The sequence below is a fragment of the Halichoerus grypus genome, chromosome 8 (assembly GCF_964656455.1).
Source record: "Halichoerus grypus chromosome 8, mHalGry1.hap1.1, whole genome shotgun sequence".
NCBI lineage: Eukaryota > Metazoa > Chordata > Mammalia > Carnivora > Phocidae > Halichoerus > Halichoerus grypus.
The window spans coordinates 55,516,498-55,533,028 of NC_135719.1; the positions used below are offsets into that span (position 1 = coordinate 55,516,498).

Genomic DNA, 16,531 nt, shown 5'->3' on the forward strand with positions numbered 1-16,531 from the left:
TGCCCACCCATTAATCTTTAGGGCCACATGTTAGTATTTTTCAACCCCTTGGAAACTAGCGTTGTCCTGCAAATTAAGAAACTCTCTAATTCTAGCTCTTTCAGAGAATCACTGTCTTTCCCCCACAGGTTTCCTCAGAATGAAAGTATATTTTCTACTTTTTTTTTTTTTTTTTGCCATGAGGGAGAGTAATAATAAAAACATAAAAGCATTTAATCCAGTGAATGAGTAATATTAGAGGCTGAGGGAAGTCAGCATTTCCCCAATATTTTCCTGAAGCAATTGATATGCAGAGGCTGTTTGAGGGAAGAAGGGGAGACCTGCTTTGGAAAGTCTAGCTGCAGTAACTCCTTTTACAATCAGCTCCATTTCTCTGCATTGAACAAGGAAGCAGAGGGGCCCCGACTTCTCCTGCCGGTGTGTAGTTACCATGTGTGGGTACTTACTCTGTACCAGGCTAGGTTTTAAGGCCCAAGTACCTTCACTTAATCCTCAGGACAACTGGATTCTGAGGTAGATACTATTTTTAGCCCCATTTACAGAGGAGGGAACTGAGGCTCAGAAATTAATTTCCCAAGGTCAAACAGTTGGTAAGTGATAAAATCAGTAAAACTTCCAGGCTCCAGAGCCTTTTCTCTCAACCATGACTACACTGCCTGAGGAGTTATTAGCCCTACTTGAGGATCTCAAGGGGCAGGAGGGGCTGAAATGTAGCATTTCTCTTCTCCAGGCTTTTAAAATCTTTTATTTTCTGTAGGATTCCAGGCAAAAGTTGCATTTTTCATCTCAACAAGAGCAAACTGCCCATATGGGCTCTGTGGGGACTTGGCATTTTCCATAATGGGACCTCTACCCCATAGTAGAGTAGCACTCTGTTACAGCTCAGGTTCTCTGGAAGCAGTTGCTGAGACAGAGTTTGCCATGCTGATTATTTATGAGGGATCCCTGCTGAAGGGAAGTGGGCACAAGGGGAAACTGAACTGCAATGCAGGCCTGGTAGCTTCCGCCAACAACAGGCAGCATGGCGGCACATAGATTGTCCTTTGGAGCTGTCCTGTGGTGAGCTGAAAGTGAGGATCTTCGTACCCCTGCCACCAGTGGATAGGCCACCCAGGGCAAGGGGATCCTCTTGGGCAAGGAAACGCTCTTCATCTGAGGCCAACTCTGAAGGATTTGGCAACATTTCTACTCACCGAGGTAATCAATATGTTCTTCCTCGAAGGGAGGCTGTAGGTGGTACATCCCTGTTTCCATTTGAACGCTTTCAATTTCATTAGAAACATGACTTTACACAGTGGTAAATGCTATCTCCAGCCTAGCTTCTTGTTTGCTTGGCTTCTAAGTAAATAGGCATTGCACACATACAGACAGATCCTCAGCTGTCTGGACTCCTTTTACTTACAGAACTAGGCAGAGGCGAAGTTGTAACATCTGTATCTTCTTTGACCCATCTGATTAAAGTCCTACCTGGCAGTTTTGTAAATCCACGAAGAGTTCCTTTTACAGTCATCATGTCTCTCATGTGGAGCCAATTGGCCTTTTTTTTTTTTTTTTTTTGAGACCAGAGTCCAGAGCTAAAAGCCACAGGACAGTGGTAGAAAACCTCTAGTCACATTTTGCTTGCCAGTTGCCTTTAAAGAAATTTTTCAATGATTAAGTTTCCAGATTAAACCCCTTTTCAGTGCTCTTTTCATCATGAAACTAAAGCAGTCTTCCAATTCACTTCCAGTTCATTTCCAATTAGACATTAAACTGCATCCCAACTGACTTGTATCTTGTCCACCCAAGTTGACCAAGTTGACCATGGGAGCCGCTCCTGCGTTGTCCACGGCGCTAGTTTGCTAGTTTGCCTTGCAGGATCCATCCCTGCTGCCTCCCACCGTTGGCTTTGGCCACTGACTGTCTCAGCTGCAAGGTGTGCAAAACCTCGCTCCATTTCCTTTCTTTCAGGTTGGAAAGCTTATCCAAGAAGCAGCTGGAAGAAGTAACTTGAAGCGAGTAACTCTGGAACTTGGAGGGAAAAGTCCCAATATTATTTTTGCTGATGCTGATTGTAAGTCAACTACAGATCTCCTCCATGTCCCGGTACATTGCCCCTCAGTGCTCTCTTTTGTATCTCCACTTTTGACAGGACACTAAGAAAAAGATCTGTGAGGCTAAGAAGAAGCTTCAAGTAGAAGAACCTGGACCCTTCCTCCTAGAGGGCAACTAGTTTAGTATTGGGGAAGAGCACTTGCCAGTTGATAGCTGAACAGAGTGTTTTCTAGACCCTCCTGAGCTGCTTTGACTCTGTGGCACTTGAGGCCAGGATAGAAGAGCAGAAGGCCTGCTTCGTGCTGTGTAGTGGAAAGAGCAATGGTCTAAGCCTCTCAAAACCAGAAATATCCTCTTTGCTTAGATTCAAGAAATCTGAAAGTTCTCAACGGTGTCTGGTGGCTTTGTAGATCATTACAAAAATTCTAGTTCACTAGCCCTGCCAACATTTTCCCAAACCCACAACCCCTCCTCTGTTTAGTACCCCATCCTCTGCTGCTTCCATGACTTTGAGAATGTCGATGCACTTTGGTCAGTTGCTTACACCTTGGAGGTAGGACCCTATGGCGGCGTGGAGCAGTAATCTAGGAAACCCCATGTCTCCAGGCAGGATGCCCTCTAGGCCATTCTGCATCGGTGTGGTCCTTCTGTTTTGAAAGCTTTCCAGGGAATAAAAATTCAAAAGCTCTTTCGGTCCCTCTTTTTCTTCCTCCCATCCCACCAGACAGAGCTGCTTTCCCTTTCACCACTGGGAGGTCAGAAAATAGAAAGCGGATTGCTTGCCTTTCAGCCCTAACTTGGAGTCCATGAAGAATAAAGCATCAGCGTCATGCTGGTTGTCAGAGGGATCAGAACTGTCACACCTAAATTTCTCTTGGGGAGTAAGTCCTCCATTGACACGACTGATTGACTGATGAGTGACTGATTCAGTCAGTCAGTCAGTTAGCAACTAGCACACACTGTATTTGCTAGTCCTATCTTGAAGTGTAAGCTCTGAGATGAAAGAGTTATTTGCTGCTATACAATTCCAGTAAATGTAGAGAAAACTTGGTATCTTTCAAGAAGCTCCATTTCTGTTAGAGTTTAATTCACCATAATACTAATTAAACATACAGCTACAAGGTTCTATAGATCAAGGATTGCAAGTTGGCAGTCCCTAGACCCAACGCAGGGCATACATATGTTTAACTGTCGAAATGTCACACAGCACTTTAAAAAATAAAAATTACACATTAAAAATCCTGATTTCAGGGGCGCCTGGGTGGCTCAGTTGGTTAAGCGACTGCCTTCGGCTCAGGTCATGATCCCAGGGTCCTGGGATCGAGCCCCACATTGGGCTCCCTGCTTGGCGGGAAGCCTGCTTCTCCCTCTCCCATGCCCCCTGCTTGTGTTCCCTCTCTCGCGGTCTCTTTCTCTGTCAAATAAATAAATAAAATCTTAAAAAAAAAAAAAGAAAAGAAAAATCCTGATGTCTGTTTTTTCTTAAAATCGGAATCTGGCAACCCAGGGGCTTACATTCATGCATAGTAACAGCCAAATGCAGTGGCTTTCCTTCTGAGTCTCCATCAGATTGTTTTCCTGGCTGGCCAATTGATACCACTACATTATCTGCCTGGCCCCTTGGCACGTGGAGCTTGAGACTCCTGTTCTAGATGGTGTGGTCTAGGCCCTCGTTCTACAGAAGAAGAACGAGACTCAAAGAAGGGAAGTTGTCCAAGTTCAAGGTCACGTAGCAAGTCACGTCAGGATCTAGCCAGAACTTGTACTAAACTGTGTTCTCAAGCCAGTGCTTTCCCCTGTGCTGCCTCCTCATGGTTCCACTGTGCGGTGAGCGCGGCATTAGACCCGGGGCTCCGCAGAGGGAGGGGAGGGGGCTGCATGGACGGGCCCTCCGCGGGTGAACGGTGCTGAGGACACGGCTGTCTCCTCTTGCAGTGGATTACGCTGTGGAGCAGGCCCACCAGGGAGTGTTCTTCAACCAGGGCCAGTGCTGCACCGCCGGGTCTCGCATCTTTGTGGAGGAGTCCATCTATGAGGAGTTTGTGAGAAGAAGCGTGGAGCGGGCCAAGAGGCGCATCGTGGGGAGTCCCTTTGATCCCACCACGGAGCAGGGACCCCAGGTAGAGAAATCATAAACATTTCTTCTCTTAATCCCTGGCGAGCGCCGGACACTCTAGTGGGACCCCAGAAACAGCGTCCTTTTCCCGCCTCCTCCTTGCTCTCCCACCTCGGCTTCGTGGCTGGAATTGGAGCTGGTGAGGCATTGCTTATTCCTCAAGCTTCCCTTTCCCTTTGGAAATGTTATCTCAGAAATGTTAAGGGATTAAAGTTGCCTCAAGGATACTTTGAACTCCGGGGGTAAGTGGGAGTCTCTTAGCTCTAAGGAAGGACCTGAGCATGACAAGATGGAGGTTGACCTGAGAACCCAGTCCCAGTCCTCACCACTGGCCTTCAAGACATCCCTGCAAATGCCACAGTCAAGGAGAGTGGGTATCTCTCTTTCTCAGAAGCCCTGTATCCTTTCATCCGTGGCTAAGGAATCTCTCTGCCAACCTGGCCTACTTGTGGCTTGTAATGTGTAGGGAATAGAGGGCTGTCTACTTGTCCCCCTGCTGTATGGTTGTCTCTTACTCTGTAGGCTTCATGTAGTGCCGTGGGGAGGGCCACAAAAGTCCCACACTATCTGGCTCTGCACGTTCTCCACAATCATCAAGGTGTATTTCTGGATAGAATTCTGGTCGAATCTTAAACTGTAGATAGAGTCTGGGAATTTTTAAAGGATACTTGGATCAGATTGCATCTGAATCTCTAGCACATAGGTCTTCCCGATAAGAAACAACATCTCCTAGATTTGGGGACCATTTGAAAGATGACTGATGTTCTAGCCGAGTAATTCAAACTTAAGTGAATTTAGGTTTTTGTATTTACCATCATAATTGAATGATGACTATAACTTGGGGGGTGGGCAAGACTAACCGTATTTTATGGAGTAGGAAGCTGGTCCCTGCTCTTTATACTTAACCCTTTCCTCTAGAGGTGTAATAGGAACTCCATTAAAAATAGACCCCAGCAGGATTTGAAGCACCATGGAGCTTACCTATTGTTCTCATCTTTTTAGTATCAGTTCAACTTGGTGAACTGTTCATTTGGTTATAGCGGTCAGTTTTTCCCCATTTAGAAACCGCATTTAATCAATTAGCCAGTTTCTCCATCATTTAGAAACATTGCCTAACTCTGCATCTGGTACTTCTGATTTGGCACTATCATCCATGCAGTGCATTTAATGGAATTCTCAATATATTGGATTAAACATACAAAGTGACCATTTTTTCGGAGAACAGTGGCTAAATGGCAGCAGTCCCCTATGGCATGACTAGATAAGTGAGAGATCCTTGAGTACACACTTCTTTCTCTTTTCATAGAAGACTTTACATGGAGTCTTTAGGAAATTTCTCTTGCAGATTGATAAGAAACAATACAACAAGATCCTGGAACTCATCCAGAGTGGTGTGGCCGAGGGTGCCAAGCTGGAATGTGGAGGCAAAGGGCTGGGCCGAAAGGGGTTTTTCATCGAGCCCACCGTGTTTTCCAACGTCACCGACGACATGCGCATTGCCAAAGAGGAGGTATCAAATATGGGGTTCGAGCGGAAGCCATGCCTTTCTTGGGATGGCTTCCAGAGCATTTCTTGTAGATGATATTCTAGCTCTGGCTCTTTATATTTGATATACATTCTGTAACAACACACATGTCTGTGCAAATCCTGCTTTCAAGAAAATGTTAAATCAGAAGGCAGGCAAGCTAGATGGAGGCAGGTCGTGACGTGCTCCTCGACTGCAATTATTATTAGCCAAGAGGACAATCATAACAGCCGATCACTGGCCTTAGGAATACGCTAGTCACAGGTCAATCCTTCAGACGTGGGTTACTAAGTTGTCCGCCGGGAAGGAGAAGGCATCCAAGCCACCTCACGTTTGTGCAGGAGGGCGACCGGAGCGCCTCAGCCAGCAGCCGTTCTGAGGTCTGGGGCAGTGGCTGGGGAATCACGGAGAAGGCAGCGTTGGTACAGACCGTGCGATCCGGGGATGCCAGGGAGGATGGAGGAGAGGGGGCCTTAAATGAACTCTAAAGTTAGACTCACATAATCCTGTTCTGGCAAAGTTTGAGCAATTTTACAGTTCTGTGCTACTAAACTTAAATGTCATTTAAATAATGAAGGCAGAGCAACAACCCCATGTTGGCTCACACCGTTTTGTTGCAGATCTTTGGACCTGTTCAGGAAATTCTGAGGTTTAAGACTATGGATGAAGTTATCGAAAGAGCCAATAACTCAGACTTTGGACTTGTAGCAGCCGTCTTCACTAATGACATCAACAAGGCGCTCACGGTGTCTTCTGCAATGCAGGCTGGGACTGTTTGGTAAGATGAGGGCCAGCCTCATGGTTCTGGCCGTAACGCACACCACTGGTGGTACTGTAGGGGCCTCGTGATCTCTGGAGTGTGGGTCATAAGCAGATCCTCCAGGGGGATGGGGAAGACGGAAGGCAACCAGCCTTCGCCCTGAAAAGGGATATACACTCCTTAATGGCTAGGTCAGGAGATCAAAGTCAATTTTAAATTCTAAATATTTCATATGCAAAAAGGGGAATTAGAAAATAAAACTTTTAAAAGAAATATTATGCTGAGGGGACTACTTCTGTGCAAGCAGAATTCACACTCACGGTACTATGTTTTCTTTTCTTAGGATCAATTGTTACAATGCCTTAAATGTCCAGAGCCCCTTTGGGGGATTCAAGATGTCTGGAAATGGGAGAGAAATGTAAGTGTCCAAAGTTGCTGGTGCCTGCAAAGAAACGGATTACAAATACCAGCCTAGAGGAGTATGCACACAATTGTTTAATTCTCTTACTCTCATCCATTCATTCAGCAGTTTGTTAAGCACGTACTTCTATAAACGAAGCACTGTGCTACATGTCACAAAGATGAATAGAACACAACTCCCTTCCCTTACGTGGGAATGGATAAAAATTTACCATCTATTTCATAAAATCAGGGCTGCTTTCTTGATAGAAGTGTGCCAAAACTCTTGCAAGTACAGAGGAAACAATCCATGGAATTTGCCTGTTGGGGTCCGAGAAGACTTCACAGAGCAAATCATGTTTCAGTTTGTGAGGACCAGTCTTGCCATGTAGAGGGAATAGCAGGAACCAAGGCATGAAGGTACAACAAATACAGAACATCAGGGATTTGGTGTGTTTAGAACAGAGGTCACCATCTGCCAGCCCAAGGACAAATCTGGCCTGCAGAAGTGTTTCACTTTGCCCCACATTTTAAAATCCTTAACTGGCATTCAAAAATGAGGCTTTCCATAAAATCTGGATTTCTTGCTTATTTTCATTCCCCCATAGCAAAATTGCTGCAGCTGTGAGCTCTAGAACTCCCCTTCTTCCCCACCGTCCTTATTGCTTCTGGGGCCTGAATATTGGTAGCCCTTCGTTTTTACACATGCCCAAGCCCCTCCCTTACATCGCCTGCTCGGCCCCTGTAGGTTCTCTGAGGCTGGGACTGCAGGGTTTGGACGTAGGATGGCTGGAGGATGCTGAAGATACAAGTGGAAAGGTTGTTTTAAACCCAGTCTCTGAGGGCTTAGACGTTCTGTGGGAGCTGAGGAGATACCAGAGGTTTTAAGGCCGAGATTTCTGGCAGGTAGAGGACATCCTGGCAAAGACTAGAGGAAGAAGACCCGTCACGAGGATTTTACAATTAACGCTGATAGGTATCACTCATTAAATGCCCGCTCTGTGTATGGCTTTACGTTAGCTGCTTTCTTAATGTCTCATTTGATTTTCATGATGACGGAGTGGGATTGATACACTTCCCTTCACGTCCCACATGGTTCGGGTGGAGAACTGGGGCTTGCACTAGCTAAGCAGCCTGCCCAGGTCACACAGCCCGTACGTGGCAGATGTGAGGTTTGAACGTAGGTTTCAGTGGCTGCTGTGATATGCAGCCAAGGAAGCAGGGAGGCCAGGTGCGGGGACTCTTCAGGGCCGGGATCAGAGCTGTGGAGGGTCCTCCTGTGAGGCAAAGGACCTGAAAAATGGGACTGTAGCAGAGGAGAACTACACTCAAGGGGATGTTATTTGCCGCCTTCATATATAAATGGATTTTTTGAGTGGCATTCAGAGTGTGAATGGTAGCCAGGGTCTCCCTGAGCTGACACGCACCTCCCCCAATAAAAAAACAAAAAAACATTTTCCCCCCGGGACACTTGGGTGGTTCAGTCAGTTAAGCGTCCAACTCTTGATTTCAGTTCAGGTCATGATCTCAGGGTCATGAGATTGAGCCCTACATTGGGTTCCTCACTGAGTGTGGAGTCTGCTTGAGAGTCCCTCTCTCTCCCTCTCCTTCTGCTCTCCCCAACCCCGCCCCTCCCTCCTGCCCCCGCTCACACTCTCTCTAAAAAAACAAAAACAAAAAATTTTCCCTCCTCTTGAAAGGAGCTGGTTCTGTGTTTCTTAAATCCTGTGACTCCCAAGAGGAAACATCCTTACGTCCATTCCCTCTGCCATTAATGAATGCATCCTCTTGTGAGCCAGTGCCAGTTCATGATCAGTCTGCTGAAGTATTGAGTGTTTGGCCTGTGGGAGAAGATGTGGTTCATCACAGCACTTGAGATTTTGCTGGATAAATGAAATACACAACATTGAAAGAATCAGAAGAATTCCAGAGAAGACCGTGAAGTCATAGAGGAGTTCAGGGATGGGGGAGATCATTGTGAGCTATAGAAGCCTGGAAAACCTTTAGGTAGGATCAAACCTAGGGATTTGAATTGGCCCTTAAAGGAGAGGAACATTTGGGTAGCTGGAGAGAGGGGAATAATTTGCAGGGTTGGTAAGAGTGGAAGAAGAGTGAGTAGCGGCAATTGTGGGAGAAACAAGTACGGTATTGGGGACAAAGTACAGTGAACCCGTAAGACCAGTGCAGAGGATTTACATGCTTCAGATACTTCAGCTGGTAATTTCTAGCTCTTAGCCATTAAACTGAAAGTTAAGCATAGCGGTGAGGCTAAGAGCAGAGTTTCTAGAATCACATGGCTTCAGATACGTATCCTGGCCCTGCCACTTAATACCTATGCAACCTTGGACAAATTACTTCATCTCACTAAGCCTCTGTTTCCTCATCTCTAAAATGGGAATAATTATAGTACCTACCCCAAAAGTTGCTGTGAGGATTAAATGGTAGGATTCAGTGTTCCAGATATCCAGCAGTGTCCGGCAAGCCTCCAGAAATGTTAGCTGATATCGTCACTAGTGGTCAAGTAGGTGAGTGTTATGTAGGTGATCCTTCTTTTTCCTAATAAATGTCTTACTTTGGAAGTGTGGCAGAATGTTTTCCCGAATTTCAGCTCGCATCATCAACTTCTGTTCTGTCCCTGGGAATGCTGGGAGAAATCGCTCTTGCTTGAGTCTTGTTTCTGGCCTTCAGTGCTTCCCACTTGCTTTGCAGCAAGTAAACCAGAGGTTACAGAAGCAGTCTGGATCCTCTTTGCTCTGTTATCAGTATTTTTTCAGCTTTTATAAAGTCTTCGTGTACTCCAGCTATCTCCTCCTAACTTGCATATGACCTTCACTTTCTGCTCCCACTTTTCAGGATGCATGTAACTTGATACTCCGTGTCCCGCTTCTGTGTTTGTGCCTTCTTGGTCTCTGAAATGTTGGGACGATCCCTGGCTCTGGGAATGCTTCTCACGCCGACTGTTTTGTTACAGATCATTAAGAGGGTGAATCATGGGCATAAAATATAATAAATAATCGCCGGTTGATGGAGCTTGTCCCAGACTTGTCCTGGACCCTCAGCATGGACAGGATTCGGGCTTGTGACATTGTCCAGGTCCAGTCTATTCCCATTAGAAACCTTCCCCTTGCCTGGAAAGACAAAGAGACGAACTTGCCAGGAGACAGTTTGGCTGTGTCAGAACCACACAGAGAACAGTGGCCCAAGAGACTGAAAAGCAGCCTTTCTCGACTTGTCTCGGTGCTGTAGTGATTTGGCCTTTGCAGTGCAGTTAAAAAATAATTAGGGAACAGTGCTCTTTGATGAGACTCACTTCATCTTGTCTAGATTATATGATTCTTAGTCCCTACTTGCTCCCCAAACATGTTTTTTCTTCCTTAAATGACCTAGAGTGGTCGCAAAGGCTTCAAATAAAAGAACCTACTCTATCCTGGTCCCCCACTCTTCCTTCCTACTTACTGCAATCCCAGAAACTCCCCTTACCCTCCTCTGGACAGTACTGTTTATCTCCTGGCCTTGCAAACCCCATGTGGCTCTGGTCCCTGGCACCCCTTTTCCCACCTCTCAGAGGCACGGAGAAGTAGCACTTTCTGGAAGCAAGCTCCAAGGCGGACTGTGGGAGCACCGGAGTTCTCCCCCCAAAGAGCGCTGTGGAGGGCTGCCCTCTACAGGTTCCCCGATGGGCTGGCCTCTGATTCCCAGGGTCAGAGAGGGGGGCGGCTCAGGCCTGCCCTGTAGCCAGTTCCCCGTTTCATTCCTCCCGACCCCTCCCTTACTCCTCATTTAAGCTTCCCTGGGACAAGCTATAAAATACATGTCACAAACTGAGCACATGCAAAGAAAGCTGTGAACCTCAGCATTTTAAAAACTAAGGACGTCGGCTTTGAAGATGAGAAGCATTATTAGGATAATCAGGGCTTCCCAAGTTCGCATGCACATGCATGCATGTGTGCTCATATGGAGGTGCAGAGCATGCTTGTGCACAGAAAGTCTGGGAGACTGTGGTCTGGGAGAAGGGCTTGCCAAGCATGCCTGTCTGGCGACCCACTCTCAGAGATTTGGCTTTAGTAAAGCTGGGCTAAGGCTGAGGTTCTGCATTGACAACAGGCTTCTGGAATGATTCAGCACAGGTGGTCTGGAAACCCTGCTCTGCGAAATGTTGCTGTAAGGCAAAGAAAAGAGCAGGGAAGTATACATCCTACATGGAAATCCCTCTTTGTTTTATGAGTGATTTTCTACAATGACTGGCTGAGAGGCACCCAAATCTAACATCTTACTTGCCCGTGGGGTGCCAGGTTTGGTTCGTGGTAGGGAATATAACCCAGTCTGGCTCAGAAGCAGGAACACAGGCGTCTGAGTGTGCCTCTGCCCGGACGCACCGTGGAGCTCTGCAGAGAGATCGGGGTGCAGCGGGAGCGGCGTGTCTACGTTTGCACCGTAGTGCAGTTCTCCCGTAACTGTGGGATTTAACTGGATTAAGTTAGATTGGAGAGAAAGCCCCCAGAATGAGATGGTGAAATAGCAGAAGAATCTAAACGTGGGGCCCTCAGAGACTTTCCAGCAGCGCTTCTCAGAGGGTGGCCCAAACAACCACCTGCATCACAGTCTCCTGGGCTCCTCCCCAGACCTACCGGGACAGAGTCTTCGGTGGGGATGGTCAGGAATCCACAATGTAAGCAAGCTCCAAGGATGGTCCTTACGTTTCCTGATGCCTGAGAGATGCCCGGGCACCAGGAGGATGGGGTGGCTCGCCTAGTCTTAGAGCCAGTTAATGGCAGAGCTGAGTGGGCATGCCTGCCTGCTGACTCCCAGCTCCAGGGTTGTTTTTATGACAGATTCGAGGCCACTCCTCATTCTCGGAGCAGGCTGTGTGCGGACCAGGGTGGCAGATGGCTGCCCGAGACACAGGGGAGGAGCTCCTCCAGCCCAGGATGATTTTCCATCGCATTGTGCACCCAAAGATTACAGGAGCCAATCATCACACTCAAAAGCAACCATACCACCACGCTTCTGACTCTGTAGGCTTCCTTCTGCTTCTCACAACAGGCTTAGAGATCTGAGTGGGAGGAGATGGTTCAGGGTCTGCCCCATGTGCGTGCACAAGCCAGGAAACAAGAAGGGAGTAACCTCACTTCAAACAGGAGGCAGATGATGTCCGTGATGAAGAGACACTTTCAGAATTGCCCGAGGGCAGGAAGAAGTCGAGAAGGAGCCAGAGCTGAGCTGGTAATAAAGACTCAGGGCCTGGAAGGAGTTAATGAGGGGACCTCATACTGAGTGGGACAGTCCCAAGTTGATTCTCATTCCCGTAAGCAAGATGGCCAACACAGATAATAGCACACATGCCCTGGTCTCTCCCTAGCTGCCTCTGATGTCCCGGCGGGGAGGGCATGGGCATGACAAGTCAGGTGACTTGGGTGCTCAGAGTTGCTGCTGGCAAAATAATTGGAGCCTTGTGCAGGGCACGGGGTTCCTGGAAGGAAGCGGCATGAATCCCTTATAGCAGGTCTTTATTGTAAAGCCCAGTCACTGTAACATCGTATCTTTTATATATGACTGGGATCTTTTTTAAAGATTTATTTCTTTTTAGAGAGATTGGGGAAGGGGGAGAGGGAGAAGGATTCCCAAGCAGACTCCACACTGAGTGTAGAGCCCGACACAGGGCTCGAGCTCACGACCCTGAGATCACGACCCTACCCGAACCAAGAGTTGGTTGCTTAACCGACTGTGCCACCCAGGCACCCCATATGTGACTTTTTTATTAATATTTTCTTATTCAAATAAATCTCTAAGTGTTCTTTTATTTTCTCCTGGCAGAGGTGGTATATCCACTGGGTGGAACTGGGGAAGGGGGGATGGGAAAAAGCCCTCCCTCTGTCCCTCCGTTCCGCAAGTGCCGTCCGAGCCTGAAGCCGTGGGCTCTACACCAGGTTGGGTGGCCGGCAGGAGGCAGGAACAGTCAGCTACAGGTCCGCGGGGGGAGCCAGCCTCTCCCCCGGGGACAGGTGACAGCTCTGTGGTGGTCGGCGCACCAGGTGCTCTGTGAACACAGAGGCGGGAGGAGCTCCTCCCCCTGAGAGAGCCAGGGAAAGCCTCACGGGCCAGTGGCTTTAAAAAGAATAGAGGGGGAGAAAAGTTCAATGTTTAAAAGAGAAAATTAGGAGAACATGCTTGACTTTACAATGAAATAAAGGAAAGGTGAAAAAGGCGATGGAAATGAGGTGAACTGAGGAGAGACGACACAGAGGGGAAGGAAGGGAGCACGGCAGCCGGCGGCTGGGCCGAACCCCGGCCCCCTGAGGGCAGTGGCTGGAGCCCGGCGCAGAGGGACCAGGGGGCCGGGAAGGGCAGCGTCCCCTGGCCCCCGCAGAGGCAGGGGACCCAGCTCCCACCCCATAAACGTTTACCCAGAGTCTTGGGGGGCCAGCTTACTGCCACTTCCTTTGAAGTCAGGTACTTGGATTTCCTCCCTCTTTCCCCTGACTCTGTGGGGCTGTGGGCAGCACGTGTCAGGATTGTCTTTAAAGCATTGCTGGTGATCCATGCTCTTCCCTGCCCAGGCCTTTGGGTCCCCGCTTCCATTTGTTAAGTCTAAGGACCAGTGGAAAAGAATTTAGAACATCCAGGGGATCCCAGCCTAGAAATCTCAGGCTTTTCTTTCAGCTAAAGTGGACTAGGTGTCTAGGAGAGCGACTAGAACGCAGACACATCGGGGTGGCAGGTGGCAGGAGGAAAGCACACCATTGTCCTCCAGAGCCATTGCTGTCCGTGGTAGAGACATGGCGGTAAGGGCCTGGGCCTGCTGCTGTCTGCGGTGCCCACCCAGGGGCATGGTCCAGGGTCTGTGTGACCGCTGGCCCAGGCTAACGCGCATGCCTGTTTCTCTGAGTAGTTGGGAATGCTGCCCCTTCCTGGGCCATACTGGGAAGACGGATCGGCCTTTGCCTTTAAGAAACGGTCACTGCTCGTGACAGGACAGCCCCGTCTGCTCCTCAGAGGAGGGCTGGGCTGTCCACTCATTGGACATTTCTACATGGAAACCCCAGGGCCTACTGTTAGCAGGTGCTAAACGGCCCCTTCTCGGGACTCTTGCCATCACTCACACCAGGCTGCCCGGGCCTTGGGTGTCTGACACAGCCTATTTCTGCCTTTCAGGGGGGAATTCGGCTTGCGAGAGTACTCCGAGGTGAAGACGGTGACAGTAAAGATCCCTCAGAAGAACTCCTAAGAAGGCCAAGGAGGAAGATGGAGGCCAGCCCACAGGACCCTCCCTCTCTGCTCTCCCTGGGGGGCCCGGCTCTCAGGAATCCGAAGTCCATACCCAGTCCTTATTTAAAGATTTAAATAATGACATGTAGGCCAGGCCAGTCACTGCATAACGAAAGCAGACCACGTGGGCACGGTTTCCTGGCACTCTGTAAGGGATCACCTTAACGATACCAAATATTGGGGGAAGTGGGATGAAGGCAGGAGAAGTCACTGTCGGGTACACCCAGTCTCTCTTTCCGGAGTGATGGGCTGATGCCTTTTGTCACAAGGAACTTTCCTCCTGAGGAAAGGTCGTCTTTCCATTGTCTCCATTTTCCCCCTTCCAGGCTCTCTCTGCTCACTTCCCCCCCACCCCTCCGACCCCTCCAAGGAGATCTCAGCTGAGCTCATTTGGGGCAGATGTTTGGGCCGGGAACAATTTTCCAAGGTTTTGCAGCCAAATTACCATTTCATGTTATCCACTTCTTCAAAGCGAAACATGAAATGGTTTTAGTTAGAGCCAGACCAGACCGAAACTGCCAGGAGCTGGTACACTGCAGATGTAACGAGAACTAAGAACTCGGATGTTCCTGACCCAGTCTGGCTTTCATACATCCATAAAAGACACGAGTGAAAGATCAGGAAGATGCAGATCCAGAGATGATCACATGTAGTTCACAGCTTCTGAGCTTGCCGCTTGGTTTTAGGGTGTGTGGGTGTGCGTGTGTGTTTACTTCCTTCTGGGTGATTCTGGAATAAGGCGGGGGAGGGGGGAGTTGTTTTTCATAGACTGATAAGATCTTTTTCCAAAGCTTCTCTTAACAATCAACCCTAAAATGAATTGAGTCAGCTCAAGAATTTGGTACCGGGTAGTGCTGGGGGCCTGCAGAAAGAAGTTCATTTCCCTGCTGGCTGACAATTCTTAGGAAGTGAATTATCTCTGCAATTGGACTCCGAAGCTGCTTCTGCTCCCCAGGCCCCCTGCACCAACCCCGCTCCTCCCAGTGCTCTGGGTGTTGCTGTGGCCTCTCATGCCCTAAATGCGCTGGCAGTAACCTTGGAAAATCCGGCCAAGCCTGGAGGTTCCATTTCCATTCTTAGACTTGCAGTGCACCACGATTGCCGTGCCCCACCAGCAACAACCCCCCAGCCCGCCACGCCCAGTGGCTCGTCCACACATGGTTTTCCCGACGGGCCTCCCGAGGGGGAGGCACAAAGCAGCCCCTCTCCCTTTCCCCCAGCCACACACTTCCTCTCCTGCTTTCCAGCGCATCCACCAGCTGATGGACAGTGTCGGCTTCCTTTCCTCCTTCCCTTCTTCCAGTTGCTGAATCCAATCCAGTCTGTAACCTAGATGAAGATCATTTATTTAAAAGTACCAAGCATAACCTAGAAGTACATGGAATATGGGCAACACGTAGGTAGCCTTCTGTATGTAGTGGGTTTCTGCTTTCTAACCACACCGGTTTTCTATTTATGAGACTCGTCTGTTCATGATGTTTAAAAGAAATCTCCGTTTGCTGTTATTTACGAACGACAGTGCATTCAGTGGCCCGATGCCTCGAGAGACGCCACGCTCCTGAGTTCTTCCACGTGAATGTCATGCTCTCCTCTTCTAGCGTGTGTCCAAGTGAACATACCCATTAACCAGCTAGTTTACCTTTCAACTGCAATATAGAATGTGAAAATGAAGATTTATTTCTTTTAATTTACTTAAAAAGAAACCTCTGTGCTAGCAATAAAGCATTTATATTGTGTACTCCTTGGGATTATGTGGCTGTGTTTACAAATCTTCGCGTCATACTGAGTACACTTGGGTCCTTCTCTCAGCTGCTGGGTTTTTCAGCTGTGTTGTTTTCTCTGGTTACTGAGCAGGAGTCTGGGAGAGTATTTTTACAGAATGCAGTAAGCAACACCCTTGTTTTCTGACACTATTTAAACTTTGTGTACACATACTGTTTTACACGGCCAACAAGTAGAATCATGGATGAAATCTTTGAAACAACTGTTTTAATTCAAAATTGCCTCCTGAAAGCTAAAACATGAAGGAGTGTTGAGGGCCTTGTCCTCAGAGTCGTGGGCTACATGACAGAGCTCACATCGCTGATGGCACTTGGCAGTAGCTTTATTTTTATTTACCGTGGTGAGATGAAGTCAAAAGCTGACAACCTGATGCACTATTTTCGCAGCTGCAAAAAGGAAGCTGTAAGTGGTGACTGTATTACCAGCCAGAGCTTGTTTGCTCTCTCCACGTTCTCAGAGTTGAGCCTCTGGGGAGAGGTTCCCCCCCTCCAGACCCGTACATCCCCTCCTTCAATGCTTGGAGTCTCCACCCGAGTCCTGGTCCAGTGAGACAAAACAAAAACTGTTGAGTTGGCCACAAAGAGAATCAGACTCGGGGCGGGACATGTGGCTCTCTGACTGCTGATACCTCGTCCCTCGGAGGAACAAA

The 16,531-nt window shown here is 48.3% G+C and overlaps 1 protein-coding gene across 2 annotated transcripts in view; it reads left to right on the forward strand.

Moving 5' to 3' along the window:
* The window catches only part of ALDH1A2 (aldehyde dehydrogenase 1 family member A2), a 91,042-nt gene extending 75,204 nt beyond the window's left edge, over nucleotides 1-15,838 (forward strand). For both annotated transcript variants that reach the window (XM_078079278.1, XM_036107025.2), the window contains 6 exons: nucleotides 1,951-2,053; nucleotides 3,970-4,154; nucleotides 5,496-5,660; nucleotides 6,296-6,453; nucleotides 6,779-6,853; nucleotides 13,987-15,838. In XM_078079278.1, coding sequence (XP_077935404.1) covers nucleotides 1,951-2,053; nucleotides 3,970-4,154; nucleotides 5,496-5,660; nucleotides 6,296-6,453; nucleotides 6,779-6,853; nucleotides 13,987-14,059 — 759 coding nt within the window. In that variant the 3' untranslated portion in view covers nucleotides 14,060-15,838. The remainder of the gene's footprint in view (nucleotides 1-1,950; nucleotides 2,054-3,969; nucleotides 4,155-5,495; nucleotides 5,661-6,295; nucleotides 6,454-6,778; nucleotides 6,854-13,986) is intronic.
* The last annotated feature ends 693 nt before the right edge of the window (nucleotides 15,839-16,531 follow it).